Raw genomic sequence first — 20,706 nt, 5'->3', positions numbered from 1 at the left:
AACAAGTAAAAAGAAGAACCCGGGCGTATTGCCCTCCCCAAAAGAGGTTGATAACAAGAGACGAAAGATGCAGATGCCCATGCTGCAAGACGTGCAGCACCCACTCCAAGCCAATAAACCGGACGGCAGAGTCCAACAGAAAGATGATGAGACGTAAAAGGTCACCGACGCATGCAGCCTGTTCGGGACCTTGCGGGACTTTTATCAGAATAATAAGGATACTGGTAGTAGTAGAGTCAACAAAGCTGCTGCCACTGCTGCAGCCTCACCACAGCTTCGGCAATCAGCCGCTCAAATCACTTCAAAGGCTCTCCCGCTTGTCGACCTGCCAATGGTTTTGAAGGTCTGGTACTTGCCATCGGACCCCATCACGTCGAAGCGCTGCAGCCCCATGGCTGCCTCGGTGTAGCCGCTGAAATAATAGCCAATCACGACGACGAGGTACGTCAGCAGCAGGATGCTGCCCTTGAAGTAGTTGCTCTTGCCCTCGCCGTACACGTAGCTGAGCAAAAACACACACAGAATGACCGTCACCAGGTCCCATTGCGGGAAGAGCAGCGAAAAGGTATACTTGGCGGCATCACCGCCGGGCGGGATGTTTGGGTAGACGGCAGAGAAGAGCACGAGGCATGGAATTTGGAGCAGGCACACCTGGAGGGCGTATGCGGAGCCAATCTCCATCGATAATGCAATGTTGCCATTCATGGCAAACGAAATGGCGTTCTAAAAGCAAGGAGAAGGACAAGAGTCCAATAGCGTCAGCAAAACGTGGGCACGGGGTGAGGGGCATGCACGGGGCTCAGGGGATTGGATGGGGATGATGCGGCGGTGCTTACCAAAAACTCGGTAGTATTGGGAACCAGGGCAAACAGGGTCAGCCCAAGAAACTTTTGGTCGATGGCGAAGCTCTCGAGCACGACGTCGACCGTGTCGACCAGGATCTCGGCGATGATGGCGTACAGGATGGTGGCTCCTAGCAGGATCACGGTGCTCTTGGTGCGGCTCCAGTTGGGCGCGTCGTGGCCGTGGCCGCCAGCGTGCGCAGTGGCCGCTCCCGCAGTAGCCACGTCCTCCTCCATGTCGGGGGCGTGGCTGGTTCGGCTGGTGCCATGCGGCCGTGGTGTTGTTGGGCCGGCCATGGACTGCTTTTGCGCGTACCGGTCACGGGAGGCAATCGTGGCGGCCGTGGCAGCGATCTCGGCAACCTCGCGTACCAGGTTGTTGTCGACCTGGCTGAGGCCGGGCATCTTTGGGCGCGAGGGCGGCTGCTGCTGCTGCTGTTCTTCCTCGGCACCACCCCTGGGCGGCACCACATGAAGGGTGCTGCCCACTCCATTGGCACCGCCGGCATCGTGGGCAGTAGTGGAGCTCGGGCGGGAGGCGTCCGGCAGGCCGCCCTGCTTGAGGGTCTGGCCTAGAATGCGCTTGTACAGATGCGAATCGCGTATATCAGCCCCGGCGCCCTCGGCCGTTGACTGCTGATGCGGCGGTCGAAGCGTTGCTGATGCGTGCATGACCTCGTCGTGTCGCTTCTCCTCCACCTCGGCGTTCCAGATGACGGCTGCGTGCGTGCGCAGCGTGAACCACAGGCCGATCAGGTAGGAGAAGAAGAGCAGGAAGGCAGCAGAGTAGCAGTACGGCCGCACGGCCTCGAGGTAGAAGCGATCGTCAAGAGCAGGTGCCTGCGAAAAGGAGCACCGCCGGCAATCGCGAGCAGCGCCGCCCCCGATGATGCCGCCGTAGACATAGTCTTCACAGTCCATGCAGTTGAGCTCATGCGTACCGTAGATCTGGTAGAAGAGCGTTGGGCCAAAGGCGCCGACAACGGCAAAGAGCAGCATCGTGGACGTCACGCCGGCCGACTTGGCGTTGAATCGCTGCGTCTTTCGTTTCAGGGCGCCGAAGCACATGGAGATGCCGGGCAGGAACAGGATGCCGGCGAAGATGCTGCCCACGATACTTCCCTCGACGAGCTGACCTTTGCCCTGGCTCAGTGCAACGCAGTAGAGGAAAACCTCGACGATGGTGGCGAAGAAGGCGTTGATGGCGGCACCCAGACCCATCGACGACTGGGCCGAGATGGAGGCCACAGCCTGACCGATGAAGTACGCCAGCGGGATGATGGAGAGCAAGCCAGCGACAAACAGAAAGGCAGGCGAAGTGATGAGTACCTCCACGTGTAGGATCTGGTCCAGAATGAGCCAGTCGGCAATAACAAAGACGACGACCACCATGAGGTTGATCAAGAAGATGTTGGTGCCGTCAATTGTGTATTTCCAGTACTTTGAGCCAACTGCTCGATAGGTGCACACCAGGATGGATGAGTCCGGGGCGTCGTCGACTCGCGCGTAGCTGATGTGGGATTCAAACGACAGAGCGAGGGGGTGTCTCCTGAGATGGTCAAAGAGCAGCATGGTGACCTTGCCCATGGGAATCCAGAAGACGAGGAACCAGCAAATGCCAGATATAATGATCAAAGAAGGCGAGATGAGGCAGTAGAAGAAGACGAAGAATATGATGCGGCCAATGTTCCACTCTCCACGGCCAAACAGCCTGCGCTTCAGCCGGGGGTGCAGATCGGCAGACTCGCCGCGGCGGCCCCGTCCCAGCAGGCTCTCCGTCTCGCTGGGCTCCGAGTCGATGCTCCTCCGGGAGCGGCCGATGATGGAGCGGTGTCGATCGGGTCCAAAGAACAGCCGGCCGTACTCGAGGTCGCCGTTCTGCCACTGCTCGTACTCGGAGATGCTTCTGCCCTCGTCTTGATCCTCGTCTAGGTAGGCCTCATCCTTCTCGAGCCTGATAAACTTGCCAAAGGGGTAGAATAAGTAGCCTGCCAGGCCCCAAAGAATTCTTCCGTATTCTCGCCCGCTAGGCGCGGCAGAGAACAAAAGGCATATGATTGCGCCAAAGGCGGCGAAGCAGGCTACCCACCATCCGAAAAAGAGCGTCCAGAGCAGGTTGAAGAGGAGCAGCCAACTGCTGACCCTACCGCCTGGCGAGGAGTGGATGTCTGCCTGGGCGAACTTTTGAATGGAGCGGTCTTTCTTGTACAGCGCGGGCTTCCAAACTCGGATACCGAAAGGGTGCGTTTGGTTGATGGCCTGCTGTCTGTCTTTGAGCGTGAAGCTCTCGGCCTCGCTGATATCGCCGTCCGAATCGCAATCGACATGCTCGTCCAACGGCAGCTCCTCCTCCGCCTCGTCGCGCTCCTCTTCGGCCATGCTGGCTTCATCGTTCCGTTCAGACTCTGCTTCGTCTTCGGCACTACGGAAAGACTGAATGCGGGCGAGTCCTGATGGGGGTGGTAGGCGGCGGCGCGTCGACAAGCCAGCGCGCCGCTCGGCAGCGTCCGCCTCGACCTCGTGTGTGTCGTCGTCGACAGAGAAGACCTCTCCCTTGTGTGGAGTCGTGGCCGACGTGCGTCGCGATAGAGGCGGCTTCCGCATGCGAGAATAGGACTGACTCCGCTCGGGACCTGCCGCAGACGTGGAGCGGCCGACTTGACTGCGCCCCGGCCCGTGGTCGCTGAGCGTCTGGCTGCTTCTCATGTTCTGAATGGTGCCTGTGGACGGACTACGTTAGCAAGCACATCGAAAGAAGCCGGTGTGGGTATGACAGTGTCGCGTTGTCCTACCATATCCCTCGGGGCGCCGCCGTACGGTGTCCGTCGACTGCGTGCCCTCGTCGACGACAGACGAATGCCTGGACAGAGTTGGATTCCGGGTATCTGTGGGTGACATCATGCCCGAGGAAACGCTGGCGCGTTGCGCTTGAGGCGCGTTGTCCTGCTGCGAAGGATCCATGACTATCGATGGCGATGTCAAGGCGGCGACGATGCCGCGACAAAAGGTGATGATGATCCTCGCAGGCCTGCTGAACGAGGACTTGGCAGGTCTAATAAAAAAGGGCTGAGATAACGTCCGACTTTCAAAGGTTATCCCTGTCGCCCGGCGGCTTTTGATAGATCGGGCTAGCGAGCTCTAGCTGTGTGGAGGGGCTGTGAACACGGGATCAGGGAGTCTGTGTGTCGTGATGGCGGTTTTGGGAGTGTGGCATCACAGACATGGAAAAGGAGGGAGGGAAGGGAGAAATAAAAGAAGAAAAAGAAGACGCCGTGAATGTTGACAAAATGACGGAGACGGCGGAGCTGAAGAGAGAAGAAGAGGCGGAGGCGAAGGACGGGGAGAGGAAAGGAAGAAGAAGGAAGAACAGAGAGGAAGAGCTCCAGCTGTTGGCCTCCTGCCAGCCCAGCAAGCGAGCTCCGTCCGATATACAAGGGTCTGGGTGAGGTCAGCTAGTGTTTAGCTTGTACCCTGGGCTGAAGACGCAGAAGCTTGAGGGCGCTCGCTTGGGTATCTCCAGCGTCAGTTAGCGAATGCAAACCAAATTCGGAGCTGGGTTCGAATCGTCGATGAGGCGCAGGATAAGCGGCAGACAGCAGCCGCGAATGGTGAAGAACACCAGCGGCAGGCCATGCAAAGAATGTCCACCGAAGTCCGTCCAGCTGCTCTTTCGCGGAGCTTGCAGATGACACACACTAGCACCGCTCAGCCCGCTTTTGTATGGCATGCAGCGCAATAAAGAGCTACGGAGTCTGATCCCTTGGAGAAGACGCAGGAAACAGAGAGGCTGCCCGTCAGCGGAGAGAGAGAGAATTATGATAGATAACCAAACGGTCAACAGGCACAAGGCATCCACGGCCTCCTCACCGTCTGGGGGGCCATCACACGGCGTGACCCATCGCTTGGTCCTTGTGATCCGCCAGTCTGTGACCTGGGTTTTGGCAGCCAGCCAGGATGCAACGTCATTTTGCGTTATCGCCTACATGATGCTGGGGGACGATATGGACCTGGTATGGCATGACGATGATGATATGTTACGGTAGACAAGCAGAGCAGCTGGGGAGCAACAGGAGTAGAAACAAACAGACGGAAGACAAGAAACACGCAAACCGTTTAATATTGGTGCGAGGCAGCCTGGAGTTGAACAGCTCAATGCAGAGGTACTTGATGTCTGCGCCGTGAGACCGTGCTGGCACAAGTACTACCGACTCGGGCACAGCCGATGGTGGCATTTGGCGTGGGATGCCGCTGCTCTTTCTGTTGCAGCAAGACGTCAGCCAAGGCCAGACGGCAGTCTCGTCTCGGGTCGTTTCTGGCGTCATTTTTCAACTTTCGGTCTGGTTTTGCTGAAGCACAAAGAGGTGCTCCGTCTTATTACCATACCAGGTGCCACTAACACACTCTGGGTTGGGAGCTTCACAGAGCTTCAAAGAAACGCGGAGCCCGGCACAACACATAATCCGCCACCAACGCCCAGCGCTTACGAGCACCAGCTGTAGCCTTGCGCAGCTTCAACTTGGCCCCAATCGACATCCACCACGGCATCTGTACACCAACGAACCGCATTCGCCGCATTCCGCATTTCCGCATCTCGACGACGCTCATCACCGAATCAACTACCCCCAGCTTACGATCTTCGTGTTCTCCCTCCACAGCCCATCCCCTCCAGCGCGGAGCCCGCCCAAGATGGCGCTCGACGAGTACTACCGCAACAAGATCGAGGCGATGAAGCTCGAGATCCTCAAGGGTCAGGCTGCTCTCCGCCGTCTTGAAGCCCAGCGCAATGACTACAACTCCCGGGTCCGGTTACTGAGAGAAGAGCTGGGCCTGCTGCAGCAGCCTGGATCCTACGTTGGAGAGGTCGTCAAGGTGATGAGCACCAAGAAGGTCCTGGTCAAAGTACATCCCGAGGGCAAATACGGTAGGTCGTCAATGAAACACCCTGGAGTCCACTCACAGCATGCTCATCCTTTCCGTGTTAGTCGTCGATGTATCCGACAATGTCGAAATTTCAAAACTCACACCCGGAAAGCGAGTCACGCTCTTGTCAGACAGCTACAAGCTCGAGAAGATGCTGCCGTCATCGGTCGACCCCCTGGTATCGCTCATGATGGTAGAAAAGGTCCCCGACAGCACATACGACATGATTGGTGGACTGGATCAGCAGATCAAGGAGATCAAGGAGGTGATTGAGCTGGGTCTGAAGCATCCCGAGCTCTTCGAGTCTTTGGGCATCGCCCAACCCAAGGGTGTCTTGCTATACGGACCCCCCGGTACCGGAAAGACACTGCTGGCCAGAGCTGTGGCCCACCACACGGCTTGCAAGTTTATCAGAGTCTCTGGTTCCGAATTGGTGCAAAAGTACATTGGTGAAGGTAGCCGCATGGTCCGAGAGTTGTTCATCATGGCCCGAGAGCACGCTCCGTCAATCATCTTCATGGACGAAATCGACAGCATTGGCTCCTCTCGAGTGGAGGGCTCATCAGGTGGCGACTCCGAAGTGCAGCGAACCATGCTGGAGCTGCTGAACCAGCTGGACGGCTTCGAGCCTACCAAGAACATCAAGGTCATCATGGCCACGAACCGCCTCGACATCCTAGACCCCGCTTTGCTGCGACCCGGCCGTATCGACCGCAAAATCGAGTTCCCCCCGCCCAGCATCGAAGCCCGAGCCGACATTCTCCGAATCCACAGCCGTAAGATGAACCTGACAAGAGGCATCAACCTGACCAAGATTGCCGAGAAGATGAACGGCTGCTCCGGAGCCGAGCTCAAGGGTGTGTGCACAGAAGCGGGCATGTATGCTCTCCGTGAGAGGAGAGTACACGTCACGCAGGAGGACTTTGAGCTGGCAACTGCCAAGATTCTCAACAAGCACGATGATAAGGAGGTTTCTCTTGGCAAGCTGTGGAAGTAGACGGGCCCGCACATCAACAAACACGATTCGGTCACACACTTATGCAACGAATCTGTATCCTGCACCGACGGGCTTATGAGACATCTCGGCGGCCATGGATCTGGAGTTGTAAGGATAGTTCAATTATACCATTATGCGGGTACCAATCCCCAGCTGCCTCCTGTCTTTTCACATTAACGTGCAGATGAACCGATCCAATGGAATTGTATGTACTACATGAGAGCCCTTGTGTGAGGCAAACATGCCTATTCACTAGCATCATAATCCAAAGGTTGCTATGAGTGCTGGGTAGGGGGAGACAAGCTGGCAGCATCCCCTAATCTACAGTGTCTGGAAACATATCTGGAAGTGTCCCTATTCTACATTGTCTAGAAGCATTTCTAGAATTTGTCATTTACTTGCGCTGACTTGGTTCTCCTTCTGGGGAGAAGACGCCATGCATGCCCTTGTACGCGGACGTCTCTGCGGGCTTCCAGCCGCTCCTCTGGAGGAGCTCCTTGTCCTCGAGCTGGTAGACCTTGACGTGCAAGGGGCGGCAGACCTTGATCATTTCCTTTTCGCTGTCGCTGCCGAAGCCCCAGAGGGAGAGATCGCCGCCGGGGCAGGTGCCTTTTTAAATGTCAGCCCATTACACGTGGTCTCTCGAACTGTTTTTAACCCGCTTCTACAAGGTATAAAGGGGGTTATGGGGGAGCATTGGGGGGGGAAGTTATCAAAGACTTACTCAAGGCCATGAGGACATCCTGCTCAGCAAGAAACTCGATAGAGTCCCCCTTCTCCGCCGGGCACGGACTCATGAAATACCTCCCCTTGTCATCCAGCCCGGTGACCTGGAACAAGTTGAGCACGTCGTGCACGTCGTCCTCCCGCAGTCCCCACTTGGCCACGGCGCGGCTCAGGTTCGAGTGGCAGTGGAAGTCGTACTGCTCGCCGGACAGCACGGTGTTGATGTAGGGGTCGCAGCGGGTGCCCAGCAGGTCGTGCACGCGGCCGCCGTTCTCGTCCTCGCCGTACCAGGCGAGGCTGTCGGCGATGATGGTGACGAGGGGCCGCATGTAGGGCAGGTTGGACCAGAGGCGGTCGTGGGTTGAGACGTGGGCGGAGTGGAGCTGGCGGGTGCGGCTGGCCCAGAAGCGTTCGCGGGGGTTGTGGCGGTTCCAGATGTTGAGGTCGCCTTTTTTCATGAAGTTCAGTAGATGAGATTCTAGTGACGTTTGCTCGAGATGAGATGAGATTGATATTACATACCGACTTGAGGCCCCTCGGGGGTGCTGATGCTGATGATGGAGCCTGCCGGAGCTTCCCATGCTCTTCCGGAGCGGATGGGCAGGGTGAACTCCTCGACGAGGACGCGGGGCGCCTTTTGGATGGTTTCGTACAGGTCCTTGTCGACGCTCCGGGGGGAGCCGGCGGTGGGGAGGTAGGCCGGGACGGGCTTGGGGACGGGCTTGCGGGCCTTGAGGCGGTCTTCCGGGGAGAGGCTGGTTGCTGCTGGCTGAGACATCTTGAGTGCCTTTTTTCCTCTAGGATTTTGTTTTGTTTCTGTGAGGGGTGTTAGTGTTTAGTGTTTGAAGGGGGGATGAGATGGTTGAACTGACTGGGTTTTGGACTTGAGGGTTTGTTGATGCTCTGCTATGAGCGGGTTGAGGGTTCTAAGAGATTGGTTCCTAGGAGCCTTGAACAAGACATCAGCAGTTTGACAGCAATTGTGAATACTGCGCCCTTTCTATCCCACGAAACAGCTTCTTGTCCATCTGGCGATTGTCGATATAAGCCGGCAGCGGAGGATGACTAAGAACTATTACGATAGTAACTTGCGGGGGAGAGGGCGCATTCGCGGAAACTTGCGCCAAACGGCTAGTTCAACCACATTCAACGCTTCGTACTGGTCCGGTCTGGGTCTTTTCATTATCTACTGAGTAGCTTGAGTCGAATAGATGAGCATTTCTCCGCGCTCTTGCAAAGAGAAAACGGGCAGGCTGTGTGGTGCCTTATTGTCGCGCGCCTTGGTGGGTTTTGACGGCTCAAAGGGGGGAGTCTTGATGCCGTGAAATAGGAATGGTGTTGACTAATTGGTTCTTGCTCTACGGAGTAGATGAATATATGGTGCTAATAGGGATACTACTGAGAACCGTGATTCTTGGGTCTTTTCTGAAGGAGTTGGATTAACGATTCCCGGACGAGAAGAGATAGGGTTCGGTCCGATGTTCGGTATCTGGAGACGGTCCTTATGGCTTAGACAAGGCTTGGCATTGTTGATCTTAATGAAGAAAGCATATCAGCCCTTTTGATCCGTGACAAAACTATAGGAGGACATTTGACTTCTTTCTTTGTCTCTTTGTATCCCTTTCGCGTTCTTCCTCGCCAGCGTGCATATTCCTGAGTATCTCCTCGTTGTGACTTCAGATGACCATGCCATGTAGCTGCAGTCTTGAGTGCGAGCCATTGCTGTCGATTTTATCACATACGGATCGCATGAATCGGACTGCTACTTCCGAAGCCATTGTGAGATGAGACGATATTTCTCAGAGACGATGATAGAGATGGACATATGCTGGAACCTTTTGAGTTGATGATAGCGATAGCCTCGGGACATCGTCGCCCGATTTAACCCCACTTCCTTTGGTTCTCTAAGGAAAATTGGATTTGGATCTTCTTGCTCAGACAGTTTGAACCCAGATGCAGTCAATGTGAGAGCTCTAAGTTCAGCTTGTGAGAGCTTCACATGGACAAATCTTGGATGCATCTACTTCGTAAATTTAGCCGACAAGAACGGTCACGCGAAGCGGGAGTACAGACTTCATCGCAAAGAGCCGTCCGTCCAGCTACTACTATCACTTGCACAACTTCTCTCCGGCTTTCATCTTTCACCATCTCACCTTGGCCCGACCGACTTGGCTTTTCAAACAGCATCAAAGCGCGTTCCGTGCCAAAGCCCGATGACGGCAGGGCAAGCCAGCTGTAAGTTAAGCCCCAGTCTTCCATGCAGCATGTAATATTGCATAGCCGGATACGTGGTTGCGTGCTGTTAGTTCCAGCAAAGAAAGTGTGTTCTCATGCCTGGCAGCCCGTCAAAAAGCTTAAAGACCTGCTTTGTGATGGAAACGTTCTGTAAACCCAGACCGATGAAAATGCATGGCCGATCGATCAAGGATAACAGTCGCCGGAGATAATCATTGAAGATACGATGTGCTATGAAGTAATGAGGTGATGGCTCACCCAGCTGGGACAGTCCATCAAGAAAAGGAATATCAAATAGGTACATCGCGTCCTACCACTTGTAACAAAAATTCTCGGTAAGCGGTCATATAAGGTAATTAGCCAAGAGGCATGTACGGCGTAGAGATGCGTACATACTTTGTACGACAGAATCCGTCTGCCGAAGAAGGCCTGGAACTTCTCCCCGAATAGAACCCCATCCTCCTCGAATCCTCCCGGTTTCCCTGCTCGCAACACAAATTGGGGGACGACACGAAGTCTCACGAGGAACTGTTTGTGGGGGAGGAGGAAGTAAGGGTCTTGTGCCCTTTCGGCGATTGCGTGACCCGACAGAGATTGCGCGAGTCCGGGAATCGGGGCCTGGGAAAGCAGAGAATGCTCTAGTACTAATATTACAGCAGATTTGAAACTCCCCGATTCCTTGCTGATACACTACTGTCGCTACCACTACCAGTGGTGAGCTGCTTGTTACGAAGCAGTAGCTAGAACTGCTGAATTGCTGCTTGCCGGCTCGTATACCTCGTCTCACCCGTCTCCGTCATGCACAACGGCTTGGTAAACAGCCGGAGACTTTTTGACTGCTGTGTAAGTACAGAGGGCTACTGCTGTCGTACAAAGTTGCAGGCATCGCATGTAAAACATGTACGGCGGACTCGCTGGAATCGCGTTCCATCGCAATATTGCCTCGCCGGCTACATTGTCAAAGGCGATCCGTTGGAGGGCTGCATGCGAAGCTGGGGTGGCGGATGGCAGGTCGAGCGATGCCGAGACCAGGACCAGGGGCAGGAAGTGATGAAACTGGCAGTTCCATGTAATACGTGCGGTAGCATCTGTCAACGGTGATGGTATGACAGCGGTGGTTGATCATCGGAGCTGTGACGGAAGCATGTAAGAAAGCAAGAAAAGTCTAAAGCATGCGATCTGTGTTCTGTTGTAGAATCCTTCCGGGGTTCGTTCGGATGGGTGTCGAGACGATCGAATTCACCAGGCCGACTCCATGCCGCTCCGACCACTCCGTTGCAACTCCGCAGCTCCAAGGACGACACCACAAGATGAGGTCCTGTCTGCCACTAGCAGAAAAGGGAGGGGATGGAGTGTGCAGCTCTAGTACAGACAGAGTATGGAGGTAGGGCAGACGGTATGGGGAATGATATGACATGGTCCTGGTAAAATGGCCTGATTTGGCACGGCATGGGACACTTTAGTCCCCGTAGCTCAGAGTCGGTACCTGTCAATCACTGTCTGACTGCTGTGTGCTGGAATATTCCAAGGGGGCCTGTGACAGGCATTTGGTTCCATTGTTGATGCTCGCATGAAGTCGGGGGATTGAGATTGCGGTTTCGCTGGTCTGATCGCGTGTTTCTTCGACGGGTCGAATCAGGAAGGCGGACAGGAGCTGCTGACAGCCGTTAGTCCCCTTTGAGACGGCTACGTCATAGGCCTTCCCGCCCTGCGACAAAGGCAGTTTGGCAGAACGGAGCTGCTGTGTTTGCCCTTTTTTGAGCGCTACCGTCGACCTCAGCTGGCGCATTTCGCCTTGGGCGCGCCCCTCGAACGAGTACCGTCATGTATTGTTTGAAGCACCGCTGGTCTTTCACGTTTTGTATTTCACACATGTACCACCTCGTATGTACAGAGACGTTGCACAAGAGTTCTGGACTTGTTCAAGTTTTGGTCTGCCTTTTGGCAGAAGCAGAGGGACTGGCGCAACTGGATGGATGAACCAATGGATGTGGTGAGTCCGGGAGTTGGGCAATGGGATTGGCAAAGATGGAGACGAGAATCAAGCTTTCGCGGCAGGCACCCGCTGGTGGAGGGCAGCAAATAATCAGTAACAATGATGGACCGCCGTGTCTGGCTGCCGATGGTTCTGATATCCAATGATGGATGGTGAACCTGAACAGCTGTCGGGGTGTTGGCGGAGGGGGTAGAAGAAGGGGTACCGACGAGTACATGCAGCCTCGCACAGTGCTTCGCATGGCTTTCAACAGATCAAGAGAAGCGTTCGCAGTAGTATGAGGAGGGATACTCAACCGCTGGCCAAGATCCCTCTTCTTCCTTGATGCAGTCTTCATGATGAGTCCAAGTACAAACCATGCAGACCATTGAAGCAGAGGAGCACAATTACAATTACAATCATTATGAGGTCTCCCTAGAAGACCAGAAGAACAACCAAGAGAATCATAGGGAAAAAGAAACACAAGAGGAGACAGACAGGTTGGCAGCACACGGAGTACATGGCAGTACCTGGACAAGGATCAAGCATGGCGGAGCCGCTTTTTCTTCTGGGGCTCCCAAAGTCTGGACCCGACCGACCAAGACGCAAAGGGGCGCGGTGACGTTGTGCGGCAGCGCCACCCGCGCTGTGGTTGGAGGGAGTGGAGGGCCGTTGAGGGGAGAGAGGAGACGAGGGGGGGGGACCACTGACGGGGGGGGCGTTTTGGGGGGGGCTCTTGGGGTAGCATCGATAGGCCACAGGCCGTGCTGGCCACTGATTGGGCGCTGTAAAGGAGCGAAGAGTAGGGATTGGATGGATGGGGTGGAGTCAAAGGCCCGTTTGGGTGCTGTTAGCGGGGACCCTTGACCCTTGGCGCCGCAATGACGACGGTGTGGGGCGGCGAGGGCCATGCGAGAAGACGGTGGCTGCAAGCGCGAAGCGTTCTTTTCGGTGCCGTCTTTGCTTTTCGTGGACGCTGCGTTTCGTTATGTATGTGCAGCTGTTTGCTGGCGGCAAAAGCAGAAGCAGAAGCCTTCAGCTGCTGTCGCCTTGTCAACCTCTGCCGGCGCAGGAATCGTGAGACACGCCTTGCATGCCGCGTCGAGATGGCTCAGATTCATGCTCTGAGCTGATGGCTCGATTGCCTGACTCTGACGGGATATGTCTCGCCTCGAAGCTCCAATGCTGATTCGCATTGGCAACTTTTGCATTGGCAACAACCCGTCTACTATTGATTGAATCGATGGCCAGCTAGACACTAATAATACGAGCTTGTGTATGCAGCGTGAATGCTTCCCCGTCCCCTTAGTGCCAAAGTCAAACAACATCGTCATCCATCTCACAAGTCGGTCAGCCCCAAATTGCCGCTCGAGTGACGCCAAAATGCGCCGACTTTGTGTTTCTCAGTTCACTTTACGGGATGCTAGTACCTAGCTGAAGTCGGATGGCTTTTCGTTCTATTGCTTTGCGGCAGCGGCAATGGCTCCCCGAGTCCCCTTGGAAGAAGCGGCGTTGTCAGCCCGGTGGTCACGCCTCTTTATTCAGTTTGATTGTTTGGTTGTTTGTCTGTTCGTGCAGCCTCCATCCATTCAGCCTCTGGCAGGGGAGCGATTCAGCAACCAAGACGGGCGCCCTGTTGACGCCCTTGCGAGTGAGGCCGTTGCGGGAGCCGTGCTTGGGGAGACGGAAGGGCGTCGGAGCGGTGGTTCAAAGGCGCGGCGTCAAAATCAAACGGTGACCGTATTATGGCTTCCCCCATACTACGATACTAGATCCAATGTCTGCACATACAGTACGGTGGCCCGCGCGATACGGAGGAAAAGTACCGGCCGCGACTTCTTGGGCATGCAGATCCCTTCCCGCCGGCCTCCCAGTTGCAGGTCAGGCATGTGCGAAGTGAGGACTGGCTGGGCAGTACAATATGGACAAACCGGTTTGCCAGCAGCAGTCCGCGCAAATAGACCAGACCCAGACCCTTTTGGCCTGCTCCATGCTTGTCATGCCAGCGCCGATCCCTTCCGCACGCGATCACCAGCGACCTCATCGTCCGTCCAGCCCCCGGACCACAGCCAGCGCCGGCCAGGTACCTGCAAGTACCGTCGTCTCTGTCCTCTGCCCTCTGCCCTCTGCTCTGCTCTCGTGGACCTTGACATTGGAGGTTCAATGTTGGCCTCACCTCCGTCAAGTTCAAGCAATCATATGGTCGCCCTGTCCGTGTCTTGTCGACGGCAGACCCGCAAAACCCTTGAGCCTCTTTTTTCCTTTTTCCCTCGCGCGTTGCTGTCAATGGATCGATGGAGTGGTTGATTGATTCAACCGGGGATCGATGGCACAAGATTGCCTGATTCTCGGCCCTGTGTAATACCGCCACAAGACCACCACTTCCTGCCCTTATGCCATTCCCCCGTGATCCTCTGACTTGTTCCAAGCTACAGGGCAAGCCAATGCCTCAAGATCAAGTAAATATGGCCCAGGATACTCTGTAAAAAGACTCCAAGTCCCAGGCACCGCTTTTCACGCTCTTCAGGCCTTCTGTACCTTAATCATCCATCTCTCATTGAAGCTGCCCAACGCCAGCGCCGCTACAGGCGCACCATCAGACGTCCCCCGGCCCGGTACCTTGCAGTACTTTCGCGTTTCTGCAAGGCCCCTGTTCCCCCTCCCACACATTCCCAGCTTCTCTCCTCCACAAGCTTCTCTGCTGCTTCGTACCATTTTCGCCGGCCTCTTCTCCCCTTTCCACCGCTCCCACTCAGCTCTCACACGCCCCTTCTTCTTTTTTCTCTTCTCCTGCGCGCTAATCTTGACGAGAGACAAAAGAAAAAAACGGCAGCCGGGGTGGGATCGTCTCCTCGTTAGGCCCGCTCCCGCAACAAGAGCATTTTGCAACACGAGAGGCACCACAAACTTTGTCCCTTTCAACGCCCCCCAGAAAAAAAGCCCCTACCCAACAGCCTCAACTGAACAGCTTCAGCCTCGGCCAAAACAGGTCTACTACTATCGAGCCGCTTGACGTCGTCAAGTTTCACACTCAGGCCACCCGTCAAAGAATACCCCGTTCATCGCTCTGGCCCGTTTCTTTTTGCCGCCATATTCCATCCATACAAAGCACCCTCATCTTACGCCCTTCTACCTTACCCATCGTCCCCTACCCGCCCCTTTCCACTCCCATATCCAGCATATCCGGCATATCCTGGCCTGCTGCATCTGCATCTGCCAGCTTCAACTTGCGCCGCTGCATACAATCTACCCCCCCAGTAAGGCTGGTCAAGCTTCCAGAATCGTCATCACCACCGCATTACCAGCACCATCCCATCACCCTCCGTGCACAGCCCGAGCCCGCCGTGAGCACACACTGTCATAGAATCAACCACCGCCACATCGATCTCGGTACTCTTGCCACCTCGTTTTCGACCTTAAAGCGCGGCCAGGGATCTCGATTACTTCATACCACTCTCTGCCTATCCACTCGATTCCACTACGACGTTGTTTGCTGGGACACGCCAAAAAAACAAGCAGAGCCTCCCAGAGCCTGCCTTTCGTCCCACCGGTTGCCAACACAACACCGCAGCAAAGACGCAGCAACTTGCACATCCATACCGCACTTCGAGCGTCACCATCGCTGCCCGCCTCCACCCAGCGGTCGTCAAAAGTCTATGATAACCCTCCTAGTTATGGGCCGTCCGACCTGCTGATGAACGCCAATCTCAACCAATGCTGTCGACTCCTCCTCTTGACAAGGCACCGGCCATGCACGACTCGCGAGCTGGCGACCGGACGCCTGTCCACTACACCATGAAGACACACGCGAGGCCGTCGCCGGCTGCCGTCGCCTCTCACTCACACTCCCTCTCACAGTCCTCCCGCACCGGCAAGACGGGCAAATCTACCACGCCTGCTTCCTCCCCTCGCGCCTCAGGCTCAGTCGGCCAGAACCATCCCCCCAAGCTCTCTCCGCTGCGGCCTGAAGTGCGGCCACCGAGTCCCAACTACTTTGGTCTGGTCCCCGACTCTGCCCACGACCCTCGAGATTCCTCCGGCCTGGGCAACAACTGGAGTCCGACCTCGTCGTCGGTCAAGTCCTTCGCCGCTGCCCTCCCCAAGCATGTCGAGTCTAACCCCGAGTTTGAGGCCTTCAAGAGGCAGGTTGATATCAATAGGGGCAAGTCCTTCGCGCTGCCAACTTCTCATTACGTCCAGCCCACGTCCAACCCAGCCCTCGCGCGCCCACGGCCGCCTAGGTGGCACACCCATGCGAGCGACACGGGGTCTGAGAACTCGTTCCCTCGCGCCTTGAACCTCCCCAGAGACCGGCCGTCAAGTCGAATGGATGTCGATCAGGATAGCCTCCACGACTCTGCCTATGTGTCATCCGACTCGAAGAGGAATTCTGAGGCCTCTCTGTTTCCCTTGCAGCTTCCCGGCATTGCGATCCCGAGGTTCGAATCCCCCATGCCAATGGACCCCGCCCAGAGCCGGACGAGCTTGACTCGATCCGAAGACAGAGATCCGCGGCTCTCGGTTATGGAGCATCGCCCGGAACCGCCTTCGCCCAAGCTGTCGGAGATGACAAGGGCCGTCACTATGCCCACCAAGCTGGAGCCTGGACAACCGTCGTTGATAACTGCCGCGTATCTCAAGGACCTGCTGGAGACCGAGGACGAGGATAGCCTCCTGCTGTTGGACATCCGGTCATCGAACAACTACGCTTCGTCTCGGATCAAGGGAGCGCTGAACCTCTGCATCCCCACTACACTCCTGAAGCGGGCCACATACAACACTGAAAAGCTGCAGCAGACTTTTCACGACCCCTCGGCGGGAGACAAGTTCTCCACGTGGCGGGACGTAGACAGAATCATCGTATACGACTCTCGCTCGTCAGACAAGCGCGACACCGTTGCGGCGCAGAACATGATCAAGAAGTTCACCAACGAGGGCTATACCGGAGAGACTGGCATACTCAGAGGAGGCTTCCAAGGGTTTGTGACGTCGTATCCCGAATTGGTCGACAGCAGTTCGACTGTGTCCACCGAGCCTTCTGAAGGCAGCGCTCCTCCCGGTGCCATGCGAGGTCTTGCTCCCGTCATTGGCGGCGTCATGCTGCCCACGTCCAAGAACCCGTTCTTCTCCAACATTCGACAGAACATGGACTTGGCGGATGGCGTCGGTCAGCTGGATGTTGCCTGGCCTCACGGACTGGAGCCGAATGTGCTCCCCATGTGGCTTCGCGATGCGGCGGCGCAGCCCGACCACGGCAAGCGGGTGTCGGACCGCTTCCTGCGAATTGAGCTGGAGGAAAAGACTCGGATGCAGAACGCGTATGCCGCGTTCAACGAGGGCAACCCCTCTCACAACCCGGCCATGAACGGCCGGGTGCAGCTCTCGGGAGTTGAAAAGGGCGGCAAGAACCGCTACAAGGACATTCTTCCCTTTGAGCACGCGCGTGTCAAGCTTCAGAACAGGCCCGAGGGTACCTGCGACTATGTCAACGCCAGTCACATCACCGCGTCGGGGAGTAACAAGCGATATATTGCCAGTCAAGGTCCCTTGCCCGACACTTTTGAGGTGAGCTTGAGAGTGCAAGACTGTGGAAGCGCTGCCTTTGCCATAGCTGCTTTGCTAACTCGTCTTCATAGGACTTTTGGTCTGTTATCTGGGAGCAAGATGTTCGCGTCATCGTCATGTTGACGGCCGAGTCTGAAGGAGGCCAATTGAAGTGTCACACATACTGGAAGGATCGCGAATACGGCCCCATCAAGCTGAAGCAGCTTTCTGAAAAGAAGGCATCACTCGACCTCGACAAGCATCGCTCCCCCAACGCGCAAAGCAACAACGGCGGCGCGTCATCGAACGAGGCCAGTCGCAAGCGAGCCAACACCACGACGACGCTCGAGACGGCTGCGGCCAATCCCCCTCCTCCTTCATCGCAATCCGAGGCGTTTGTTACTATTCGCAAGTTTGCGCTTACTCATTCCGCCCATCCCTTTGCTCCCATCCGAGAGATTACTCACCTTCACTTCTCCTCTTGGCCCGATTTTGGTACGCCGGCGCAGCCGTCTCACCTACTTGCCTTGGTAGAGCTGGCCAACGTGATGCAGCGCGCGGCTCTCCCAGTCGAAACGTCGTCGATTGTGGGTTCCAGCAAGATTGCTCATGACATGGCGTCCCATTCGTGGTACGACGAGCCCGAAGCCGACAGCGCGAGCCGGCCGATGCTTGTCCACTGTTCCGCAGGGTGTGGCCGGACGGGAGCGTTCTGCACCGTGGACAGCGTGATTGACATGCTGAAGCGTCAGCGGCTGGCCAAGATGCCCGGAGGACAGCAGCCTGCTCAGGATGCAGGGGGAGACACGCCCATGACGGACTTTGACGACGCCATTTCTCCCAAGACGAACAAGGAGATGGGCTTCAAATTCAACCTGGAGCAGCAGCCAAGATTTCAGAATCCGTCCGAAAGCCAAGGACACCAGTCCATCGACGTGTCCTGGCTGCGGGACGAATCGGTTGACCTGATCCAAAAGACAGTAGAAGACTTCCGCGAGCAAAGAATCAGCATGGTTCAGAGCCTGCGGCAGTACGTGTTGTGCTACGAGACGGTGCTAGAATGGATTCACCGACTGCACGACAGAGGCACGGGCAGCACGCCCGGCCGGCGGCATCAAAGCGAGAGCTACCAGCTCTCATAATGAAGATCTGTTTTCTTCTTTACTTTACTAATTACCAGTTGCTAGAAATGCATCCCGTATGTGGTTTGCAAGATGGGCTCACCAAACGAACACGAGTGGGGGTTGGGGCATCATGGCACTTTACAAGGAGCACAGCAAAAAAGACGAGCGGGCACAGCAGGACAAACAGGCGTTGGGGTTTGACTTGATAATTGGTTTCGTGGTCTTTCTAACGACGATGAATGGCATTCACGCGGAACAACAGGAAGCGTACATGTCGAACGTGGAATACGAATGGTTATGGCATAGTAAACGAACTGAGAGACACACCACACTACAGAGTATATGTGTATATATATTAACTGAATATATATTTGCTTTGCTTTGGAAGATTCATATTTCTCTTAAGGTACTGAGTGAATGTCGGGACTAGGTAGGTACTACTTGTATCACGGAGTCGTAGGCAGTGGCTTGTATGTAATGCAAGGAGGAGTGGATGACTTGCATTAGAGGTATCGCTTCCAGGGATGGGGACGGGAGAAGTGAGCAAAAGACACCCGCGGCATGGGCGCGTGCGCGAATACATCTTGAGACACGCAAGTACATGGGGTACCTACGTAGTGCATGGCAATATAAGGTAGGTTCCTGAGAGGTATACTACTACTACTCCGTATTGAAGCGATATATCTGGTCTGAGACAAGACGTGCATATGGCATACCTTTGCTGTCTCACACGCGGGGAGGTTTGCGTGTCGTTTAGAGGTACTTAGGTAGGAGTGGTACGGAGTAACGCTACCGAGGAGCAGATTGCTGGGGAAAATCTGGGGTTTTGGAGGGGATGGGTTGGGACATGATTTGTGTCAGATAGAATACCTACTATCTTGCCTTACCTTGCCTTACCTACATACATAGCTTGGTTGATAACAGATGGAGGTGACGAATATGGAAAAATACGTAAATTGAACGCGTTATAAGGATGAGGCAGTGATGGGATTCTAGCTAGGTAAGGTACTAGGTAGTTCCGGATGATGCGGGAGGGCGATGCTGAGCAGGGGTTCTGTGGATGGGGATGGGGGAATTGTATCACAATCACGCCATTACTACTACTGACTGATTCGAGAGTTGTCGTTGGTGATGGGCTTTCTGATAGTATGTGTGGAAGGGAAAAAAGTTGAAGTGGTGGGAATAAAGGGATGCTATAAATAGAACTGCTCTTTCGCGAGACTTCTATGCACGACACACCTTATATGACGATATAGGGGTCACTCGCGAGAGATTTGATTGGGGTAATGGGGTTACAGTGTTGGGCTTCTCAAGACATATCTATCATATAGTATATCTCTGTTTTTTGTAGTTGAGTGGCATGATTATCTGACGCCGATTGCCTGGGAACAAGAAATCAAGAAAACCTGGCTTGGGATGGATGGCGTGGAAGGGAATGGAAGGTGATTGCCAATCAGTCGGTTGGGCGTCTCAAATTAACACCCCCGCTGGCAGACGGGTGTATTGGTACTTTCTGTGATGACCCGGAATTGGGATTATCTAGAAGAATCAGGAGGAGGAGGAGGAAGAAGAAGAAGAAGAGAGGGTTGTGTCTGTATGTACATTGGATGTGATGGATGGGGAACTTGAAGTTGTGAGTCTCGAAGATGGTTTAATGGAGCAGATGCAGCTGCATGATCTCTTTGCGTGCGCGGATGACGTTTTCGGGGTCCTGGTACTGTACCGGTACCTGTATATTTTGTTCAGACGATACGGTACAGGGGTAAACGTGAAGGATGAGGCCGCTTTCAAACGCTAGAGTAATACTGGAGGCTATCACTGTTACGAGTCGACTACTACTGGGTATGTATGGACCGAGGTGCTGAACTGTCGGGTAGCATGATTGCTTACCGACGTGCTGATGTGCAGCATGATGCTGGTCACTGCAATCAGCCTGGCGCGCATGAGGAGCGTGAACCCTTGGAGGGAAGCTCAACAAATGGCCAAGACGAGCAGGCATCATGATTCCGGTGATGCCAGTAGTAATAGTAGAGCGTGAATATCTGCAGAAGGGCGGCCAAGCTTTAGCATCCTGGGCGCTGTGCCTTTGGCGCAAACAGGGGGCTACAGGCAGCCATCACCGCTGTTACGACCAAGTACAGGTACAGGTACAGGCACAGCTATTGAAGCCTTTCCGCTTCTGCACCAAGTCCGGATCAGTCATCCGTCATCGCTGCCTCAGCGGCCTGTCGATTTCCCTCCTTCGAAACAGACCAGGGCCATTCTCTCACTTTACATACTTGCACTGTCTGATACGTGCGCGCCCTCTCGGCTGTGACGCCTCGGATTCTCTCTCGTTCTCTC

At 55.3% G+C, this 20,706-nt stretch overlaps 4 protein-coding genes across 4 annotated transcripts; 2 read left to right on the top strand and 2 right to left on the bottom strand.

The window, feature by feature from the left end:
• Positions 1 to 291: 291 nt before the first annotated feature.
• Positions 292 to 3,803, bottom strand: BBK36DRAFT_1143487 (Ca2+ transporter; the record flags this gene model as incomplete). Its single annotated transcript, XM_024893596.1, has 3 exons — positions 292 to 723; positions 837 to 3,562; positions 3,635 to 3,803. 3 exons carry the CDS (start codon positions 3,801 to 3,803, stop codon positions 292 to 294), a joined length of 3,327 nt encoding a protein of 1,108 aa, XP_024747098.1.
• A 1,702-nt stretch (positions 3,804 to 5,505) lies between these two features.
• On the top strand, positions 5,506 to 6,759 carry BBK36DRAFT_1180317 (26S proteasome subunit P45; the record flags this gene model as incomplete). Its single annotated transcript, XM_024896208.1, has 2 exons — positions 5,506 to 5,763; positions 5,825 to 6,759. Exons 1-2 carry the CDS (start codon positions 5,529 to 5,531, stop codon positions 6,757 to 6,759), a joined length of 1,170 nt encoding a protein of 389 aa, XP_024747097.1. The 5' UTR covers positions 5,506 to 5,528.
• Positions 6,760 to 7,153: 394 nt separating this feature from the next.
• BBK36DRAFT_1124990 (hypothetical protein) lies at positions 7,154 to 8,263 on the bottom strand (the record flags this gene model as incomplete). The annotated part of the gene is made up of 3 exons (XM_024891222.1): positions 7,154 to 7,368; positions 7,484 to 7,933; positions 8,008 to 8,263. 3 exons carry the CDS (start codon positions 8,261 to 8,263, stop codon positions 7,154 to 7,156), a joined length of 921 nt encoding a protein of 306 aa, XP_024747096.1.
• Positions 8,264 to 15,409: 7,146 nt separating this feature from the next.
• BBK36DRAFT_1180309 (hypothetical protein) lies at positions 15,410 to 18,381 on the top strand (the record flags this gene model as incomplete). Its single annotated transcript, XM_024896207.1, has 3 exons — positions 15,410 to 15,523; positions 15,572 to 17,260; positions 17,332 to 18,381. 3 exons carry the CDS (start codon positions 15,410 to 15,412, stop codon positions 18,379 to 18,381), a joined length of 2,853 nt encoding a protein of 950 aa, XP_024747095.1.
• Positions 18,382 to 20,706: the final 2,325 nt, after the last annotated feature.

This window comes from Trichoderma citrinoviride (genome assembly GCF_003025115.1).
Source record: "Trichoderma citrinoviride strain TUCIM 6016 unplaced genomic scaffold BBK36scaffold_12, whole genome shotgun sequence".
NCBI lineage: Eukaryota > Fungi > Ascomycota > Sordariomycetes > Hypocreales > Hypocreaceae > Trichoderma > Trichoderma citrinoviride.
The sequence above is the reverse complement of the archived record's forward strand: the minus strand, read 5'-3'. Positions and strand labels throughout refer to the sequence as shown.